Here is a 22,844-nt window from a genome sequence, read left to right as displayed (position 1 = left end):
TCACTGCGCACTCATCTCACGTAACTCCGCTTTAGTTGCTGTGTCGTAGGAACACATTTCGCTCCAGCTGGTAATGTACTTTCTGTCCTTTAATCAAGCTGTTTCTACTCAGGCATATTTTAGACTTCCCTCAGCTACGATCGTAGTAAGACACTGATTTCTCGTCGTCCTACTCGTATTATTGCAGTGCGGTCTTTGCTTTGCTACTCTGTCCTCCCGTTGTTTCTCGCCTCCGAGTCAGCTGATGGGACCGCCTCACTGCTTATAGTGGCGGATTTATCTGTTGCACACACACCCAGTCACACAACATCTTGCCCTCCTCATAAACGCTCTTTTACTCCACCTCTGTCGAGGTACCTCCTCAAGCGGTGCGCATAGCCCTCTGCTGCTCCCTTTACCCTGCCGAACTCGCAGCCCCCTCCCCTGATGAAAAATAGTCCTTTGTTTACATGCAGTGCCTTACTCGGCGGAGGGGGCGGGAGGTGCTGCGGCTTCCACCAGCTGTTTCCCGCCTTGAAGCAGACATCTGATCAGCTGCAAACACACAGGGAGAGAGAGGGAGAGAGCCGGGTAGCCGCCCCCCTGCAAGGCCAGCACGCGCCCAGCTCAAACCCCCAACCCCCTGGAGTGCCAGCTGCTGCCTTCCCAGGCATGGAGTACTTCATGGTGCCGGCCCAAAAGGTGTCCTCGCTGCAGCACTTCAGGAAGACGGAGAAGGAGGTCATCGGCGGCCTGTGCAGGTGCGAGACTCCCCTCCCAACCAACCCCGCTTACAAGCGCACCCTTGCCTCCCGCGCGGCGGCGTCTCCCTGGTGTTCACGTGCACCGGCGGCGTACATTGGACTCCTTCCGCAGAGGCGCTGGGCTCGAGCTGCAGGTGGCTCAGCGTTCCACGAGGCATTGTCCGCCGCGTTCCATCTAGCGGCGCGACCCCGTTCCTCGTAGCCCGCCCCCTCGCTGGGGCGGGATGGAAGGCGGCCCCGACGGTCAGCGCCTCGTGGAGCGGTGGAACGCCCGCCTCTGATGCGCGGCCACCCCGAAGGGCGCCGTCTGCAAACAGACCCACGTGCTACGGCTCCTGCAGCCCGGCCATGCTTTCTGCTGCTGCAGCGCACCCCGCCCCCTCTCTTGTTCTTGCAAAACCTTGCACGGGGTGACATGGGGTTGTTGGTGGAGGGAAGAGAGTTGGGCAGTATGATTGGTTTAACCCCGCTTGTGGTCGAGCTCCCGCTACCACACTCCATTTTTATAACATTTTGTTTGTATTTGATTCTTTCGCTTACTAACGATCCTCGCTTGCGTCGCTGACTTATGTGGTGAAGTATCGAGCGTGACGGTTGAAGGTATCTATCTATATATATATATTTTTTTTTTTGGGAGGGTGGTGGCAAGTTTAAAAGGGGCTTTCTGGTTTTTGTGAAAGGGGGTGTGTTCCCAGCTGGGCCTGGCCGTGACTCTGCAGCCTCCTGGGAGGCCAGCGGGCTGCCGGGGATTGTAGTTCCACCGGGCGAATTCTGGGAAGTGTAGGCCCACTCCGGCCATGCTTTCCACAGCTCACAAAGCGGCGTGCTGCGGGGCTGCTGCCCGGAAGACGTCGCAGTATACCCTTTGTGACGTCCACCCCCGCTTTCACACAAACTGCAATCAATTGAGCATCTCACGCAGGGTCTCCCCGCCCCTCGCATCGTTGATCGGAGTGTTATGTGAAGCATCATGTCAGTTCACGGGCTGCACATGTGATCTCACCGAGCTCCTCCTGTTCCAAGCACGTGGCCGTTGGTTCTGCACATACTTCTTGTGAGCGGTATTACACATGACGATTCCATACATGAGATAATTAGAGATCCTGTACCCGCACCTCTGTGGGGCACAACGCTAGAAAAAAATATTTCACTGGAAGTATTTCACACGGGGTTGAAGAAGCCCCGATCCTACTGGGAGACACTATTTTATGCTCAAGTAGTGCATTTTATATTTGTATCTTGCCGTAGAAGTCGGCGACGCAGCACAGGTGCATAGCTACCATTCAAGAGTTGGCAATTCCTCCATCGAGTCTATTCTCAGTTCATACTAAGACACAAGGCAAACCGAATCTTCCTTTTGTGCCTCCCCAAATGTAGGTTTTCTTTTAACGCCAAATGGCTAAATATTAATTGGTCTTACTCTCTGAATTGCTTTATAGCTAGTTACTTATTTGCCAGACTATATTAAAGTATCGTTTTTTATGGACATGTATTTATTGGTAGAAGTCAGCATTTCTGTTGAGTAAGTTATTTGGTGGTTCATGCAAAAAAACATATTTGAAACCCGGATATCTCCTACAGATGATAACGTGTGTGTATATATATATATATTTATTTTTTGCTAAAGAAAACTATTTAAATGTTCACATACACCACGTGCTGTGGCCAACACCAGCCATTTCCATGGTGCAGAGAACCGTAGTACCCAGCGAGTCGTCCCCTTGTATTGGTGAACTTGTCTCAGAACTAACTGACCACGATATGGTGGAAAATTTGAGCGCTATTAGCCTTTTTTGTGTTTATTTGGATAATAGAGCAGTTAAGCGATGTTGTGTATTGTGAAATACATAAGGACAGTACCTTACGGCTGCTTTATATTGTAGTAGCAGCCTACTGTAAGATTGTCCATTAAATTGCTATTTGAGTAGTGTATTGATGTGTGTGTTTGTGCAGCAATCAGAATTGTGTACTTACGATGGTTTTTGTTGCTGTATTCATATGCTCGAGACAAAGATAAAGGAGATGATGGTTACGCGTTATGTGGCAGTGCAGTGGTTCCCAACATTTTTACTTCTGGGGACCCCCACACTTAGTCATTACTGGAAGCCCATGACCCTGGCCTAAACATTGTTGATGATTGAAACTCACAACAATACACAAATATGGGGGAAAAAAAACCATTCATGAAACACATACACAAACGAAAACACATTTTATTTAATTAGCAAACAAATATAAATACATATATAAAAAAATAGATTTTAATAGGAAGGTTGGTGCTTTTCTAAATTATGTGTTTCTAAATTCAAATGAAGCCACACATCGGCCATACTATACTATCTTTGATGTACCTGCACTGCTCCCACACATCAATCTAAGGAAACTAATTTAATTTTTAGCCTCCAATTCAAATTCCTTGACACTTAGAGCATGTTTTAAAAAAAAAAATTCAATGGTACACTTAGTCACTTTTTTTCATCTACACTTTATTATTTAATTTTCTAAGCAGTCGTGGACCCCCATGGATCCCCTGACCACAGGTTGGGAACCACTATGCTAGTGTGTGGATGTAGAGTAGAACAGTGTGGCTTAGGAGGGACGTTTTTCAGTGGCATGCATTCTATGGATGATATTGTCAAACTGAAGTGCAGCAAGAATGTAGCTGTGTTTATGCATAGGTGTAGGACAAAGGCGCTTTCAAAAGAAGCTGTACATGAGGGTATCTAAATTTTATTTTTTATTATTATGTATCATACTGTCTAACCCATTCTGAAAGTGCCTAGATAGAAAGGAAGCTAGCCTTTTTGGGGAGTGGAGATTAGGTGTGCATCACTCTAGAGCCAACACAACAGTGGTAAAGGAGCAACCCAAATGAATGGATTGCATGCAGCCAGTGATAGTACAAGTTGGAAAGTAATGGAGTAGCAGTTATGAGAGGTTGTTTACAGATTGAGCTTGCAAAGAGCTGGTATACATGATTGCATTACAAATAGATCATACTTGGCTGCAGATGGGACATGATATGAACATTCACGACTTGGAAAGCAGACTATATTGGACAAGTGGTTGGTTGATTATAGGCTAGCGCGATGGCAAGTATGGCTTTTTTCCCCCTTCTTGGGTTACGGGTGGCCGCACGGTTGTGTGGATTTCACACTGTGAGGAGGGTGACCTGGTAGGGCACTCCAATTAAATACTTGCACACTTGTTTTGGGGACTTCTGAAATGCAGGGTCAGTCACGAGCGATTTGTTGCCGTAGTCAAGCTTACTCAGTCTTATTTTGGAGCAGATGCTGCAGATCGTTGCTGATTATTTTGTAGTTTGAATCTGCCAGTGACCGTGGTAGATCTGAAGTGTGTGCTGATGTTCCAGTCTGGGCCAGGGTAGCATTTTCAAGTGGGGTATGGCGGTTGGGACCCCGTAGGCAAGGGACTCGCGGTTTGTGTAGACTTAAGAATAAAAACTCTGGACATTAACATTTGGAAGTGGGCTGATAATGAAGGGATAGAGAATAATATAAGACTGTCATCCTGACAGAAGTAATCTGTTAGCTTTTTGGTATACCAAACCATATAAACATTGTCAATATCGTTAACAAGGTAGTGTGTAGTTGTGAAAGTATGTTTTCACTCCCTCTTGCAAGGGCCATTGCTCAAAAGCACGTTGTTTATGAAAACTACCATTGACCAAGGTGTGAGGTCGAAACCCAGTGGTTGTCAGGCACTCCTTGTGAAAGACTCTACACCGTATAGAACTTGAGAAAGTGCCCCCCCCCCATTGCCAGCACAAGGGTTGCTAGAGTACCATGGTGTCGCCATATTAACTTTCTTGATATGTAAAGTCACAGCTGGGGGTCTGAGGCTTATTTCATCCCTTTGGTAGTCATTGAGTATCTATAGTCTGCAGTGCAAGCTTTCAAATCAGACAGAGGTCTTTATTAGTCTGTAATGGGCATTGCATTGTTGAAGTTCATGGAAACCATAGAAGTTCTTGAGGGTCAGGAAACAGCTGGCGTTTGAATGAAACAACTTTTTAAAAAACGTTTGTTAGGTACACCATCATCGTCCAGAGCCCTTGGGGCAAAAGTGCTACTTACACACAGGTTTGTTTGCTTCAGCAGGCCATCGTCGGTGAACTGCCTTCTACCATCTAAGGGCAAGTTGGCGACATGTTTGCCCTTGAACGGGAAGCTTCTTTAGATAGTGCATCGGCCTGGAAAGCTTTTGCGCTCTGTCCCAGAGGACACACCTTACGGAAGTGTCTTTCTGTAGTGCCTCTTATCCTGTCAGGCAAAGCTTTCTGAAGTGCATAACGCTTAAGAGCATCTATAGCTTCTGCCTTAAATGTGCTGCAAAATTGCCAGACGTAGATAGGTCGGGGAATCCTGATTTGCAAGTTTTGTAAGCAGTGGGTGAGCCCACACGTTGTTCCTGGGCTTAAGAGGAAGTCATTTTAATTGAAGTGATAGAAACCTACCTGACACATAAAAATTCCATAGTGTGGTTAAAACACAGTATATGAGGATGATTTGGGTACTGAGGTTAAACGAAGCATCATAAATAAACGCAGCTTAAAGATTGGTACAGTGTACTCGGGCTGTACTTCCTCTCTGCCGCCATCTCGGCGACCTGTGCAGGTGTTGTGTGCCGGCGCTGGCTGCACCTGGCGGTTCATTCACTCACATCAGTCATTGTTTGCAAGGTGCGGGCGTGCTTAAATTCGTTAACCACCTGTCCACAGTAAACAACACTGTAGGCTGCCCTTCTTATTTTGAAACTAAGGAGTGCTGTGCAAGTTGGCAGCCCCAGAAGTAGAATAGTCGTCCAACCACAGCCCCCCCCAAAAAAAACTGAGAACAAACAAGGTGGCAAGACTGGAACACGGGGCAGTTAGAGGCGTGTGGGAAGCATAGGTAGAGTTCGAACCAATCATATTTCAAATTCTTTCTATGAATATGCGTAGATTACATCCGTTTTGGAACACTGCAGATTATTATTTTTTTAACCGTACTTGCTAAATGGTTCTTGGAAAACGGAATGAACCAAGCCAGATTTGAACCTCTTGTCTGCCAGTGAGTGCTTAATTTACTGGTATCTGCACTACCACGGCCATTACACCCGTATGTAGGGCGCCTTGTCGGGTTCCGGAGCTAAAATCTCTAAGAGCAATAAAACCAACTGGAGACAGCCCTGGCTGCCACACGTGTTTTAAACCACAATTTCTACTGGCGCACATTCAGATGTAAGTAAATAATCTCCATTAGAATAATTTGCTGTTTATTTCTGTACCAGGTGAGTATTGACTAAAATGACCTTTGAACCGTTTAGCCAACTTTCTCCCTGAAGGTATGGAGACAACATTTTAAATAAATTCTTAAAATCCGAGCAACGTCAGGCAGTAGCATCCACGGGGTATCTATCTCAAAAGGCCATGTGTGTTTGTGAAGAGTAGTGGTGGGAACAGGCCAAGGGAATGGAATATCATTCCTTGGATGTCAAATTCTGCGTGGCAAGTCTATAATTTAGTCACCCTTTGAGTCGCATCGAGTTTAAATCTTTGATTCAGTTAATGCATAAACCATGCAGCATTAACATTAAAAGAAAAAAGAATACGACCTTGTGCTTCTTGTACAACATAAAGACATAAATTTAAGAAAAGTCAATCTGGACCGACCCTGATCAAAAGCTGATAATACATATAAGACACCTGAGCAAACTGTAATCACTTACACACTCAAAGTACTATAAAACTTTGCAAAGTAGATGGTTTCTTCCGTATTTCACTTAAAACTATATAAGTTAATGTTTTCAATGATATTGAACCGTGATATATGCACTTATGCCTATTGCTATAATGAGAAAGCTACCAAGAGCAAAACAAGTCGCAAGTTTGCAGTGAAAGAAAAGCAACAAAGGCTGGACGGTTCTAGTGTGCTTTTATTTATTTAAAAATATGTTTACATATTAGTAGCATTTGAATCTGAAATGCTATACAAAAGAACGATTTTGCTATATGAGAGGTTTGTGGTTTTAATTTGTGGACCAAATGATGCAAGATTGAGTTGCTTAACTTCCATGCCTCAAGTGGATTAGAGAACCCTCTTACTGAAGGTGGCGGGTGAAGATGGTGAGGTAAAAGTACTCTTGTAATGCCACTGCAGCGTTCAGCAAAGCATGGGCAAAATGCGTTTGCCAATGTTTCCTGTAATCCTTGAACTGTTGTATCTACATTGTACCTTAAAACTGGGTTTGTTGGTTTATTTGTGAGCCAAACACATTCTCTAGGAATTTTATGTTGTTGATTAATGTTTTTGGATAGGATGGATCACATGTCTGACTAAGCTTTTTTCACTGAGGACATCAGTGATGTACTGCTACAACATGTCCTGTTCTAGCATTTGCTGTGTGGCTGGCAGGATTCATTCACCAACATGAGAAACCTAGTTTAATCACTCTGCATCAGGCTGTTTCGGTTCAGTTTAAAATACTACAAGAAAACAGTATACCTGTTTCATACAGCTTTCAAACTCTTAAGTGTTTTTTGTTTTTTTTTATTATTAGAAGCTCCAATTTGGGCTACTTTATCTTGGAACACATGGATCTGAATGAAATCTCTGGAGTTGTGGCCAGAACAGTTGTATTTGTATCTTGGCTAGGTCTCTGTAGGTGTCAACATCTCGTCTCTAAATTGATGTTTATATCTTAGTAACACAGATCATTTGGAACTGTTGGATATCCAGTTTCAAATATTTCGACTATGTGGTCCCCTGGAATTGATAAGCTGCATCACCCTTCCAGGAAAGGAGTCTAGTTGAAGATGGGATACAACATGTAGCCATCCTCTGCAGGGCATATGGGCAGTTACTGGATCCTGGAATATAGTGTAGCTCCTGTGGGTGTTGACAGCTTAATCATGACCTTCTTTTCTGTTGCATGATTTAAGAAGGTTCAAGGAAGAACCAGCTAGATGTTTTCCTTGGAAGTGCAAATTCCCCGTTGTGTATCTGAATCAACCCTTGTTGAGATTAACTTAAAGTTTGTAACTAATGATTCTAGGAGAAGATGGGTTAGGATAAATTTATTTCTATGAATCCGTAGAGGAACAATGTTCACTTTTTTTTTTTTTTTGGGCGAGTGATGATATACAAATATTTTTGTTGAATTTGTTTCATAAATTTGGGGAAACTGAGTCAATAGAATGGTTTTTTGGTGCTGGTTCGAATCCTGTAGCAGAAAAGGAATCTACCATGATTGATTATCTTTTCTCCTTGCCCCCCACCTTGCATTCTCAGGTGTGTTGCTGAAGTCCTTAACTGGATTGGCTTGTTGTCTAAAACTAAATCCTGGGATGTTGCTGGTGCATGGCTTTGGAATAACACATTCTGCTCACATCCATACTGGCAAAGCACTACTGTTGATTGTGGTTGTATGTAGGCAGAAACTGAGGAGGAATCTTGTGCATATCTATTCAGTGGGGTGCGTGCGGAGGTTCTCCCAGACTGTAGAAGAGTGGTAAGGTCCATCACATGGTAGGAGCTAATCTGTCAGGTTGGGATTAAGGCTATAATTTAGATACGTGAAGCATGAGAGATTCCTGACATGGGCAGTGTTGTCTTTATATCCTTCCATGATCTGGGACCCTTTTGGCGGTTGTGTGTTTGACATGATGAGGTACTTTTCAGTGGTTTGAGCACATGCAATGAATAGCAGAGGCCAGTGGTCGAAAGTAGCTATGACTTGATTCCATAGATACGTTTTCTCCTAGAGACTAGTTGTGAATATATTAGTCACAGAGGCTAAGGTTTCATTTTAAGGTTTGCCCGAGACAGTCTAGTAGCAGGATTGCCGGATACAGTTTGCACTTCATTAGAAGTAACAGCACACGCTTTGGACATGTGCAGAACATTTATATGATTACAACACACAAAGTTGACAAGTGCTAGAGTATCTAAGAAAAGCAAGCATTTGCAATGCAGTGTGTCTCACGGTTGCTTGAGTTAGAGCTATTAGCGTTGTAAATTCCTAACTTGACTTTTCTTGCCACACAAACTGAAAATAAAAAGTAAAACAGTTGCCATAAGTCAGCCAATTCAAAGAACTACAGCCGCCATGAGCCTGTGCGCGAAGGAAAGACACAAAAGGAAAAATAACTTCGCTCCCAGTCAGTTATTGGCAAAAGTGCAATTAACCATGTAACAGCATCGAGGCGGCAACAAAACCACCCCAAGGAGGGACAAACGTGTAAAGCATTTACCAATGATGATAAAGGAATTTTGAAAGGCATGCCCATGAACGAGTGATAGTGATGGAGTGTGGTTAAAAGCCCAGATACATACAACCTTGCCAGAGTAGCAGCGCTTGTGCGCTGCTATACTCGACCTAAAACATTTGCAATGCAATAGGACTCGCATACTTAGAACAGATTGTCATCTTTTGACAACAGCAACCACAAGCATAAAATACACCTGGCAAAATAAAAAAGTTGTCTTTAAATAAATAAATAAATAAAATAAAACTTTGCAATTTTGTTTGTCCTGCTGGGCATGTTTTTGCCAGTCACAAGCCTCCTGTTTGCGGGGCACTAGAAGTTGAAGCGAGCAAATAGTGCCCCAATCACGTTGGGAGCGCAGTGGAAGGGCACTAATTAAGTTGAATCAATTAGCGCTTGATCCCTTCTCCACACAGAAAGGGAAATGATGCCAGGTGTGCCTTGATGAATTACCAGACTGTAAAGAAGAGTGCCATGCAAACCAACTTATGGTGAGCGACAGGCTGGCTCCAAGCCCTTTTCTGAACACAGCAGAGACTCTCCGGGTGGACCCTAAAAAATAGTACACCCAATGGTACACGTAACTTGTACCATTCTAAAAGGAAGACTATGAGACAGATACGATCTTACAAACCTGTTAGTCTGTGCTTGTTCAAAGCGAGTACAGGTTTTGCCAGTAGTCCTCTTTGAAAAGGCCAATCTTTGTTAAATTAGCAGGTCTGTTCTGAATGAGCATGAAACCAAAAGTGGAAAAAAGGTCTGGTGTCAGGCAATAAGAGCTTGTGCAACGTAATCAGAATATTGTGTACTGATTGAAGCCCTGCTTCTTCTACAACTAATAGGTCGTTTTTCTGCATTTGCTACCTAAAGACAGTGTGTTGCTCTGCAGCGTGATACCATATTACGTGCTTTTGTGATCATTGGTGTAATTATTCAGGAAAGCTCTTCACAGGTATTGCTGAACATGGAAGAAAAGTGAGTGTGTATTGACCTTTTCACAAATGTAAACTAGTTTGTATTTTTTTTTCCTGTGGGGAGGGGTTAAGTAAAGTTCCACCCCATTTAAGCATAAATATCGCCCTCCAAATATCACTGCTTTTTTCCTTTTTTACCCTTTCTCAGGTGACTTTTCTCTTATCCTTGAACGTTTCCTTAATTCATATTTGGGTTGATGCATTCACACCCTGCCAATACCTCTCAATAGATTTGCTAAAGTGTTAATAGTGCAACTCTTCTCAATAAACAAATTTGTTTATGGTACAGGGTACCACCAATTCAAGTACCAGAATACCTCCAAGGCTTGTGAGTTCTTTAGTAGTTGGGAGAAGGTTCACCTTTTAAGTTTACGCTTAATCTGCTTTGTTCCCCTAGGATGCAGGTGACAGGCTGACAGAAGTTTGTTGTTTTACCAAGATCCTTGGCACCCTTGTAGAAGACCTTTTTTTAGGGACGAAATAGTATCAGGAGAGTTGTAGCTCCATATTTGTAACCATGAGATGCATCTCTACCTTCATGTGATGTAAATTATGGTGGTGCTTGAGTAAGAACACTGCCCACTTTACTAAAGGTGCCCAGCCTTGTGGATTTAACAATGCAAATAGACATTTACACTAGAAATCGCAGATCTCATCAAAATGTTGCTAGAAAGGGAAGAACTCCATCTAGACTGTCTGAAGGAGGTCATAGTTACACCAGTTCTCTGGAAACTATCTTCTGACACCGAAGATGTTAGCAGTCTTCAACTCTTCTTCAGATAAGGTCTTATGACCACCTAAAGAGTGCATGCAGTGGCAATCTATTGCGTAGATTCCAACTGGAGGGGTAAAAATGATAAAGTATGGCCAAAAAACCCTTATTGTGTATTGTAAAACCGTCCAGTATTACGATCAGGAACCTCATATAAGATATCTGGATCAACATACTAGTTCAACTGCCACAAGATTTTTAAATGACCACCAAGATGGTGGGAAACGCTTTACCAGTATGGGGATCAAGTATTAGAATTCCCTTAATCAAGCCATTGGAGTGAGTGCCTTGCAGGTGTTTACTTTTCAGGAATCTTCTTAGAGCCTAATTTTTTTTCAAATAATGAGAGAACTGATACTGAATTATTCCTTGACTGATTAATGCAGGGTGACCAGGTCACAGATGATTATGGTTCATAATCAGCTACTTTGCCAATGATTAGATCATTGTTATCCTCCGTGCTAAACTGCTTTGTGGAGATCATCTCAGTCCTTAATCTGCAAAATCTGTACAGCAGATGCGCACCTGTCCCACTCAATAGGTTGTATGAAACCACTGACACTTATTTCCACAGTGGCTTAAATAAGCACATTGATCAGTTTAGGAAGTGAAATCTGTTTGGTTTGTAATGGAGGTAGACGAGGGGTCAAAAGGGAACCATAATATCCCAACAAAATTCAACCCCCCCCCCCCCCTAGAGTATCAGTCACTGAGTGAAAAAACACACGTTTGGTGGTCGTGTTTGAGATCTCGCACAAAGCAGGCTAAATATCACACCTGGTGGGACTAGAACTGCTCTCGAAATTGAGCTCTTAGCAGAGTGCTCAGTCGCCCGCACACCCCAACTCTTTTTGAGCTATAGATCCTTTAGTAAGTGATACTACCTTAGGGAAGCCATCCCACAGGCACCTATTTTTAACAGGATGAGCTGCTGTGGGCATATAACAGCTGCTCATCTACTTTTTATAAATTATGAGGCTGCAGTTGTGAGGGTTTAGTGTTCTACATTTTCCTTTTTTTTTTTTTTTTTTTTTTTTTTTATTTATTTGCTAAATTTACTTTCCATGTTACCATGTTACCACTGCCTTCAGTGATAGGGACTTCATATCCTGTGATGTCATCAAGTATGCTAATTTTAATAAGAATTTTAGAAACTTGAGTTCCGCCCCTTTTAAAAACACACAGCTGGAGTAACACATTCCTAGCCAGCTTTCAGTGCATCCTGATTTCCCTCTGTATTGACCCCCCCACTCTTTCAGCAAGCATTGGTTAATGTTGACACTGTCTTCAGTCTCTCTTCCAGGCCTTTCAGTCGGGTGGGGCGGCGCATCCGAGGACTACTAACTCTGTGTGGAAAAGGCTGCTTTAATGAGACCGGTGCATTCCTATTAATAACCTTGGCCCTAACACCTTAAATCCTAATATTTTCCTAGCCTCACTATACATTTCCATAGCTATCCAACCTGCTTCCCTAGATAGCCCTTTACAAATACATCAGTCAAACCTCCAATCACCACTCCTGCAACTCATATCTGATAGAGACTTCTAGTTGCAGATTCCGGAGTCAACCCAGACGCAGGCTCTGAGGATGGAGGCCTAGTGTGTGGACGCTCGTCCCGTGTCGGCAGAGCGACGGGGTGAAGTCCGAGAGCGATGGGACGACTTCTTCTTCTTCTTACCTTGGCCCGAGGACTTCGAAGAAGACGAGTGGTGATGACTCCGCGACTGATCTCAACCTTCCTCTCGAGCGAGACCGGGACCTACGTGGAGTCGAATGCCAGGCCGCCATTAGCTTTAGGGACCGCTCCCTCAAAGCTTTCGGGTGCATGACCCGACACTCTGAGCATGACTTCGGGTCGTAGTCGCGCTGGAGGCACCACAGACAAACGCGATGAGGATCCGTCACCGACATCGTCCGATGGCAGTCCTCACAAGGCTTGAACCCGGTTTTCGGGGACATTTCAACGCACCAAAGTCGTACACACAACTTCGACAAAACGGTCGAATTCGGCCAAAAAAGAGCCAGGGTAGCTCTCTCCAGATCAGCGCATGCTGCGGAAAGAAAAAAACTGACGTCACTGCGCGAGGGCGGTGTCTATGTACTACTCCTGACATCATCACAGTGACCAAGACGCCTACGGAGTCGACCGACGCAACCTACCGATGCGCAAGGGTATTGCTCGAAGAAAAATCTCCAGATCCAGTCTGACGCCTGAGGGAAAATTCCAAGGTAAGGAATCTGCAACTAGACTATGCCTCTACCAGATATTTCGTTACCGAAGGTAAGTAACTTGTACATCTCTGCAGCCCCAACTCTTGCATCAATAATTTGCTGTTGACTTTATTCCGTTCCTCAAGTCCTTTGCCCCTACCCCTCCCTACACCCCACAAAATCTCAACTGAGGTCTTAAACTGTCGAAGTTTTATTAAACATCTGTCACCAGTAAAACCACTGGGCTTTTTAGGTCGCGCATAGGTACATTGGTAAATGTCTGGGCTTTTAACACCCACATGACGCCCATCACTACCACTTGTTCCTGGGCTGGCCCTTTGAATATCCTTTGACATTGGTAAATAGCTTGCGTTTGTCCTTTATTTGAGTTTTTTTTTTTTTTTTTTTTTTTTTTTTAACCACTTTGGCTATCGCCCTGTTACATGGCTAAAAGCACTTTTGCAGATATGTTCAACTGCGAACTAACTACTTTCTCCTTTTGTGTGTCTCTTCACGTTGATGCTCATGGCAGCTGTGGCGCTGTGAATCGGCACGCTTATGTGAAACTGTTTTAACTTTAAATTTTCAATTTGTGGCAAGAAAAGTCCGATTAGGAGTTTATAACGCTAATAACTATCGCGAACAAATGCGAGTCCCGTTCCACTACAAATCCTATTTTTTTTTTTTTTGCCCCAAGTGTATTTGCATCTCCACCAAAATACTCCTGATCTACATATGATACTATTCTACACGAAAAACAGAAAGATGTACCCCATTCTCCCTTTAAAAAAAAAATAAAATAATAATCCAGTTTAGTAACTACTGTCCCTGTGCTTCGGTGAAAAAGAAACCTTCCACCCTGCAGAACTGAAGCAGCTGCCTCTCGCCCTTCCTGCGGGCTCTGCTGATCAGTCCCGTCCCCCAGCTGCATTTGACCCTCCTTTGTGGTCGGAGGTTGTGTGTAAGCCAAAACGGCAGCGGTGACCCCACCCGCCGACGCCGCTCCTGGCCAGGGCTCACTAGGGTCACCTTTACCAACAAACCAGTCCTCCTCGCCACCCTCGGTGTCTGAAAGGCCTGTGGTGCACGCGGCTCCTGAAATGTCATGGCGACCCAAAGTTTTTGTTTATCCCACGCGCCGAAAACCACCACAAGAAAGAATCAACCTGCTGTATGCTCTACCAACTACTGCGCGCTGGAAAGCACTACACCCCTGAAGCCACCGCAGCTTCAAACCACCAGACACTTTGAAAAACACTATCCCTGCCAGCTGGTGCGTACCGTTAAAATGGCACCTGCCAACGGTCCATTGATCCAGTTAATTAACCTCACCCAGTCCTCCCTAATCTGGCCAATCAGCTCGCCCTTGGACTCTACTAAACCTCCTGGGGGGGCCTGAACCCCACGGCCAGTATTGTGCCCCATTCAGAACAATCTCCCACAACCAGAACTCACCTGGGCACCTAAATGTGAATCAGCTCATATGTACCATCGAGGCATTGGAAAATCTGATACCTCATTCAATTACTATTAAATTGCAGTTAAAACAAAGAGTTTACTTGTGTAAAACACGCAAGCTATATTCAGTTACATACTTCTAAAACCAGTGGCAAAGCCAATAGGTTCCAAAAGCTTCCTCAGTGCTTGTCTGAGGAGGCCCGTTTGCCTTCCAGGGAGGCATACCTATGCTTAAATGGGCGCGTTTTATCCTGGGACGGGCTGGTACTTAAGTCATATATAGCACTGCGCTGTAAAAAGGAAGAATACGATGGAGGGAAAATATTGACTGCTAGGTTACAGCAGATTGTGTAGAAGGGCTAAAGTTAAAAAAGATTAGCATATCGGTGAAAATGGAAAGTTGAACATCTGTCCGAAGCTGGAGTGCTGTGCACTACTCTTAGATCAAGCGCCATTGAAGCCCTTTAACACCTCTCTGTCTGCGGGACAGTAGTTGCCCGACCCTCGGTGCGGGGCACGTGCGAGGCCTCTCCTCGCGCTGGGCGCGCAGAACAAAGAGTGCGACATCCCCTCTCGCCTCGGCCCCTTCCCCGCGGCCTGCTCCCTCTCCTTGGAATGTCTTCTCCGAGTTGCCAGCTCATCTGGGAACGGAGAGGGCCGAGGGAGGGGGCCAGGGAGTCCGGAAGCAGGGGCGAGGCCTGCGAGCAGGGTGGGGCCTGCCGCCCTTCCCTGCATTCTCATCTGGAAGCCATTAGCGCAGGGAGGGGGCTGAGGAATGTCTCTGATCCGCTTCCTCCAGTCAGATGGTTTAATGGGGGGCCACACGCACGCACAGCACCCCCGCCCCCTGGGCTGCCTCCTGTAACCAGACATGGGCGGGGGCAGGGCCGGTGGCGTCTGTGCGGAGCACGCTACCAGAGGCCTCGTGTTTATCAGAAGTTGGCGAAATACGTGTCCGAGGAAAGCAGTGCCCAACTCGCAGTTTGCTGAAGAGATCGCCGACTGTGGTTGAGAGCCCGGATTCAAAGACCTGTGTCTTTCTTGCATGCACAAACGACTTAACTACATCTGCTTCCGAAGGGCTAGCCAGCATGGCAAATGTCTTTTTTGTGTGCGCAGTAAAAATACGTTGGCCCTAGCTTTAACTTCCGATGAAACATGGATGAGTCTGGCAATACACAGTTGGCCGGTCTAAAAATCATTATTGTGCTCTCCTTAAATATCCGACACTACGGCCTTTAATCACCTGCACTATAAGTGTAGGTTTTTTCGTACACGTACTTAGACGTTGTTAAGAGTAACTTGGAGTCCGAGTTGTGGTTATTATTATTATTATTATTAACTGTGTACCACACGTCAGTAGGTTACTTGGCAGCTGTACTTCACTAGAACCTAGCTATTTCAAATCCTTGTGCAAATAATGATACTTCTATTGTTAGTCCAGTGATCGTCTTTGGTTGGTGCATTGATTCCCAAGCTGCTCCTGGTTGGTCACCTTCAGGAACTCCTGGGACTTTAACGAAGTGTAGTAATTTGGCTCCTGTATTATCGCTTTTAAAGGATGGATTTAATCACACCTGCTTCCAGTATGCTTGCCTTTTAGGAGCACAAACAGCATCTCTTATAATTAAGTGAGATGGATAGTTTATTTTCATATTTAAAAAATGGTATTGCATGCATACGGCTATCATGTTTAGGGAGTGGCCGGTTTCCCAGTCCCCCTTACTAGTTTTGAGGCAGCGGTGTCCAATAAAACAATAGGAATATTACCATTGCATCAGCTTGCAAATGACCTAATAACACTACCAGTGCTTGTTTTTAAGGCTGTCAATATGAGTGACTGACAATATTTCCGAATAGTATTTTAAGAGTACCCCCTCAGAAAATCTACATAATGCACATGACCTAAAAATTATTCTTGGCACAAAGATAATGTAGTCTTGACATTGACTTGCTATAATGAAAACCTAATTTAAACGATAAAGGATGAGTAATGGAAAGTGAAAAGCATTGTAATAATATATTTTGAGCCCACCAGCCCAGGCACTGAAGTGATCTTTTTAGCAGATGGAGCACATGTGATCAAGAGAATAGTCAAGCGTGGTGCAGTAGAGCCAATCAGTGAATTGGGCTGTGGCAGGTGGAAACAAATACCATAGTGGGAAGGACCAACAGAAAAAGAAGGCTGGCGTAGCACCCTTCTCTGGAGTTCTTTTTTAGGTTTCAACTGCACCGTGCGCCTGCTGAGTCTTTTGTACCTTAAAATTGGCACTAGCCAGCACGTCGTCTGCATTCATTCACTTTCTGCTCTGCTTTTGCCGTTGCGTGGAGCTTTGACCAAGTTCTACTTCCGGTCACTAACACTGGCTGCTGAGTGTCCTTCCACTGACATTTTGCCAACTTTATGCACCTTTGTATCGCACACGCAATCAAAAGCATTGCAGTGCTTTACTTGCTTCAATAGCTTCTACACACTCCATACAAGTGCATATGTTTGCCCTGCATTTCCTTATAACTTTCAAACTCTTCATTCAGGGGCTTTTATTATTTATTTCTTTAGTTGCTACATGTATGTAGCGCAAACTAGAGCCGGCGGTATTGGGAGTGTTTTACATGGCTGACCCATCGCTTAAGTTGTAAGCAGCAAACAATCAGACCACAGGAGAGCTACTGCGCCTTGCAGTGCTAAAAATAAACACTCCCGCTTTCGGTTGCAGGCGAGCTCGCTGTGAGACCTTCTTAGCGCCATCAGACTGCAGGAGAGTTACCATGGCATGAAGGTCTAAAACGCACTCACCATGTATATCAGCACAGTGTCTCTGGAGTAACCACCATATCGCATGTAAACTGGCAGGATCTATGGAGCTGATAAAAGTACCATCAGTATGCGTTTAGATTATTGTTGGACACTTCCTGCTCAAGAGTGAAACAAGCATTGGCAAAGCCAATAGGTTTCGCCCCTGCAAAATCTATTGGTTTTGTTCATTTTTTTTATTTTTTATAAAGACCTGTTACATTTCGGCGCGAGCTGCTATGCAGCATGTCTTAAAGTAAAAAAAAAAAAGACTGATTCAATGAATGCTAAGCACATCATAACACTTTATAGTTTAGTTTGAGCATCCAAGCATAGCGTGAAAGCGGTGCGCTTTTTTTTTTTTTTTTTTTTTTTTTTTTTTTTTTTTTTTTTTTTTAAACCTTTTCTAATCTATTCTGTGGGCTTTAATCGCGCCCATCACTTTCATTCGTTCCTGGGCCTGCCTTTCAAAATTGCCTTGATTTCGTAGTGAAATGATTTGTTTGTTCCAGCTGCTTTGTTACTGCCTTAGATACTGACCCTATTACATTGATTATTGCACGATCTGCGAGATACCTTAGTGTGGGGCACTATTTTTTTTTTTCTTTTGCACGGTCGTATGTTTCTTCCTCTTCCTTGTTTTGAGCTGCTGCTGTTTCTTTATTTCATATTTTTTTGAAGAAGGTTCATAAAGCTCGAACTCAATTGGAAAAGCACTTTACATGAGTATGTGAAGTTTCATATAGTGCAAACCTGATTGGAGGCATGCTTTACAATACAGTGAAGTTTCATATAGCGCAAACTGTATCTTGGGAGCGATTTTACATGACTCCCAAATTTAGCAGTTGCAAATCTACAAACTGGAGCAGTTGCCACAATAAAAAACACAAATCGTCAATGCTCCTCTCCCGGCACAGCAAGAGAGCTGACACTACAGTATTCACTGCACTCGTGTAAACTCGCCCCATAATGCATTGCAGGCATTTCTTTTTCAATTTTTTTTTGCCATTAACTCAGTCTGTGGTGATCCTAGGACAATAGGCCCACCATCAAAAATCCATACTTGCAAACTGGAACAATGGTACTATTGCACCAGTTTGTAAACCCATGCGCCACATTATACCTGTGCTAGGTATGATGTATGCAAGGGAGGTGTTCCCTCGCTAAGAGGGCCGCGGGAATGAAACGGTGAAAGTGAAATCTACAAGATTTTGCAGTTTCATTCTAGCTTTATATTTTTTAACGCCTGCTCAAGGCAGGCATTAAAGTGACACTAGGCTGTTTTGATGGGCCTTCCTGAGCTTGGCTGGACTAGTTTCAGAATTTTTTATTTTTATTTTTTATGCTGGCCCAGCAAGGCGGCATAACTGCGTCAGACATTTTGACGCAGCTGCGCTAACGAGCGCCATAGTCCATTGTATTGTACATACAGCGCTATGATGGTGTCGGTAGGGGGGTGTAGGGCAGTGCAAGCAAACTGGCGTATTGTGATCAATGCGCTAGTTTGTTGTAAAGGAGGCCCTATGTCTTCTAGGGGCTACATATGATTACACTGCATTACTTTCTGGCATTCTGTTTCACACTTTCTGTCTAGGTCATCCCTGGGTCCCCACAATAGTTTGGGGACCCGAAAATAGTAACCGCTCCCACCTTTCATCATCTTTTTAAGCTCTCTCATGGCTAGAACTTTTGTTTTTACAGCTGGAAGTAGTTTGTATTTTAAGGGCCTTCTTTGTAATAGTATTGCAGAAGGCCTGCTAGGTCTTAAAATGTGTAAGGCAGTATGCCCTCTATGGGCTACATATATGGTTACACTGCATTACTTTCTGCTATTCTGTTTTCATGTTGTTGTGCTGTCTTGGGGCTGACTATACGGTTACATGATCATGTTTCTTACAATTCTGGTTTTATTAAGGTGTCCTCTAGGGGCTGTTCTGAGCATTACAGTGAAGACACTAAATATTCGATGCATTTGTAATCTCACCCCATAATGCTTGGAAGGACATTCCTTTAAAAAAAAAAAAAAATGTTTGACCATAACTCAGTGCACAACGTGCTCTTTCTGCCTAGGTCATCTCTGGGTCCTCACACTAGATTTGGTGGGTGGGGTGGAACCCTAATATAAAACTTGGTCAATATTTTTACTTTTTGCCGCAGATAAAGGAAGAGGGTAAATGGAAGTGCTTTCAGTATATGCAGGGTCACTAGAATTTTGTGGCGGAGAGGATTAAATTATGTATTAGTGTTGACCAATTTATTTGTTAAGAAAAGTCCAGTTATGCATTTACAACACCAGTAGCTCTAGCTCAAGCAAATGCAAGACCTATTGCATTGCAAATGCTTGTTTAAACTTTGACATGCTGCACAGCTGCTCAAGCTGTTGTGTAACTTTTTTTAATTCCACTAGGCTGTTGAGAAACTGGCTGTAAGCCGTACCCAAAAAAACAAAGATGGTACAAACAAGGGAACATCTCTGGGACACAATGTGGTCAGGCCTGGGGTTACCCTAAAATCATTGCAGAAAAGTTGATCACATTTAGTGATCCAGGACTAAAAGTCACAGAATTGCAATTATTTGCTCTACACAAGAGGTTCTGGTCTAGAAACTCACCTGAGGAAGAGGACCAGGTCTAAAAACGCAGTTAGATATCATCATGATTAGATTCCTCAACTGCAGAACCTTTTTGATTTGAAGAACCCCTTTCTTCTCAAAAGGTTCACACTTGATACCAGAGATTAAGTAGTTTTCCTTACATCGAGTATTCATTTTAAAGTAATTTCAAAATGCTTTCATTCCCCCTCTCGTCTCTCTTCTGCCTATCAGTATGGTATGTCTGGAGGACACTTCACAGAATGATGTGGCACAAGAACTTTTGCCAGAACGAGGTCTTGCCTGGCTTCCATCTGCTGTGGATCTGTTTCTGGTGCTCTCTGTGCATAAATCCTACCACCTAAAACGGGCAGGTAGTGTGAGATGCTAACGTGCATGACAGCAACTATTGTTTGAAGTCACTGTCGTAAACATTTCCTTTAGCCTCTTGGGAGAGTGGGGAGAAATGAATCGTTATTTGGGTTCTTCAAGGCCCGTATCCAGTAACCGATTTCAGATTGAAACAGTCTGCTACAATGAATAGGCACTTTTCCAATAGGAAATGGCTGCGCACAAGTCTACTGAACCGAAATAGTCGTGGAGCAATACGGTTTATTGTACCAATTTTTGTCTGTGGAAGGGAGTGTCTGATTTGTCAAGTCAGTAGATACATGGCCCTTGGCTAAGAATATTGTGTAATAACAATATTGAGCACTTGTATGACACCTCAGAATTGTCTTTAGGCATAACAGTTACTAGTGATTAACTCTCTTGTGGTGCTTTTCAGGCTTAATAAAAGCAAACTTTGTGTGTTGGATGCTGATGCCTGTTTTATGGCAGGAAGTAACTCTGCCTGTAGTTGAATTGTGTGTGTGTATGTGTATGTATATGTATATATATAGATATATAGATATATAGATATATAGATATATAGATATATAGATATATATATAGATATATAATATGTTTGTAAACTGTAAGACCGCACCTGCTTGGGAGAGAAAGGCTGCCTGTCCTGTGAACTTTTCGCGAGGTACACGATACAGGAGCACAACTCTGGTAATCGTGCTCACTTCTAACATAGACCACATCTGAAAACCAACTCTCCTGTAACCAGACACAGCCACCGAGTAGCTAATCAGTGCCTCATGAGCTGAATGAAATGCTGTGATAGTGCACATGAAATGCACTGAACACATTAAACATGCGTCCCATTGGACAGTTCAGTATTTGAAGATCCACAATGTTATTCCTTTCTACCAATCTGCGCAAAAAAGTTCTGAAGTAGTGTTGCCTGACTGCTGCTTTTTTGTCACTGTTGTCATGGGCGATGTGAAGTGTACAATACTGTTTTCCAAGTCACAGGCTGAAGGAAGGGTATCCAAAGTGTTTCAACATTAAAGTCTCCATTGTGCATTTTTGGCTTTGGTAAGTAGAGAACCTGCACACTGATATTTCCTCAAATAAGCATTGACAAAGACAGTAGGTCTCGCCTATCTAAGGTAAGTGCCGGGCCTATGTTTTATAAAGTATTTAAAAAAAAAAAAAACGGAATAACAATCAAAATACTGGGAGAAAGGCAAACACATATCTTACATTATTTCTTACTGTACAATTTACTGTTCTTAGTCTTTATAAATGGCATGGTTTGTTTTTCAAATTCTTTCCACTTGAGTGAAAACTCTCTACAGAATTTAAAAACAAGGTAGTGTCAGAATGTAAAGGGAAATGCTTGCCAAAGCCAAATTTACTTTCCCAAGGATTCAGCCATTTTTGGTCTTCTTCAGTAGCCAGGATGCAGAATTATGAGCCTCCACAAGAAATGTCATGCCAAGTACACGTTCAGGCTCAAGAGAACAGCAGATGGAGTGCAGTAGATGGCTCTTCCACTAGCTCTGCCAATGCCTTTCTGTGCAAACTCTTGTGCTTTTAGGCAATTTGGGAAATGCCTGACATAAAGCAAAAACAACCTTTACTTTTTTTGTGTGTGTAGCCATACCTAAGCAATTTCAACACTTACTACACTCTTACAGGTCAGCTAGGAGTGGTGAGTAGCGACACAGCGCAGATTTAGGGGTTACTTGAGGGGAAAATCTGTAGATGCAGGAGATAGCTATTAAACAAATACACCCTCCTTTAAGTGCTCAATGAAAAAGGAAAATTTAGTCTTGAAGAAGAATGCAAGCAATTGAATTTAATAAAGAAGCAAGCAAATGAGTTAAAACGAAGACAACCAATGGTGAACTGAAGGTGGGCTGTAAGCTCGCTATAGTAATTTTGCAACCAGGCATCTTGTGCTGTCCAGTACTTGAGCCCTAATAAGTCATCTAGTGGCTGATAATGCTCCGAGGCTTTTTCTTGATTTTTGCAATGCAGATGCCAATAATTTAAGCTTTGGAAGAATTTTTTTTCTTCTTATTTTAATGTCGTTTTTGCAGAAAAAAGTAAATTGAAATTGTTACCTAAATTCCTAACTATTACGAAAACCGATTTAGCAAAACCTGTGGCTATGAATTATGCTCCACCAATAGTTTGGTATAATCCATCTTGCATTAAAAGGATGAGTTATGCACACATTTAACGATCAGTGTTACTGTGTGCGGAGGAGCATTAAACACCTGATAGTCATAATGGCTAAAGTTATGTAAAGCTGCACATTTTGTATAACCTTTTTCAAGATGTATAAAACGTACTGGTTGTTTACCTACAACACTACAATCAGAAGCCTACTTTTCTCTTTCTTGTATTTTGGCACACCGTACCATTCTCTTGAGTGATTTCGAGCATACTTAATTTACTCTATTTGTGAGTTAGTGGACTGCCATTACAACGTTATTCTTAATTTATCCCTGCGCAAACTTCTGTTTCTGCAGGGTTTCAGAACTCGCAGTCAAAACCTTTCGAGATCTCAACCTAAATCTACCATGCAAGGTATCTTCACTTGGGTACTTTAATTTGTGATAACATTTGAAGCTCTATAGCCTTGGATCTTCCTGGAGTGTTGCTTGCTTGCTTGGCTTTTGCGACGGTAA

General features: G+C 43.3%; 1 protein-coding gene across 2 annotated transcripts in view; it reads left to right on the top strand.

The window, feature by feature from the left end:
* Window positions 1-473: 473 nt before the first annotated feature.
* The window catches only part of TFAP4 (transcription factor AP-4), a 47,933-nt gene continuing 25,562 nt past the window's right edge, over window positions 474-22,844 (top strand). The window contains exon 1 of one of the 2 annotated variants that reach the window (XM_069210462.1): window positions 474-740. In XM_069210462.1, the coding sequence (XP_069066563.1) occupies window positions 652-740 (89 nt within the window). In that variant the 5' untranslated portion in view covers window positions 474-651. Of the gene's footprint in view, window positions 741-1,201; window positions 1,344-22,844 lie in introns of those variants that run through there. The other variant, XM_069210463.1, reaches the window with a different exon arrangement.

Source organism: Pleurodeles waltl, chromosome 10 (genome assembly GCF_031143425.1).
Source record: "Pleurodeles waltl isolate 20211129_DDA chromosome 10, aPleWal1.hap1.20221129, whole genome shotgun sequence".
NCBI lineage: Eukaryota > Metazoa > Chordata > Amphibia > Caudata > Salamandridae > Pleurodeles > Pleurodeles waltl.
The sequence above is the reverse complement of the archived record's forward strand: the minus strand, read 5'-3'. Positions and strand labels throughout refer to the sequence as shown.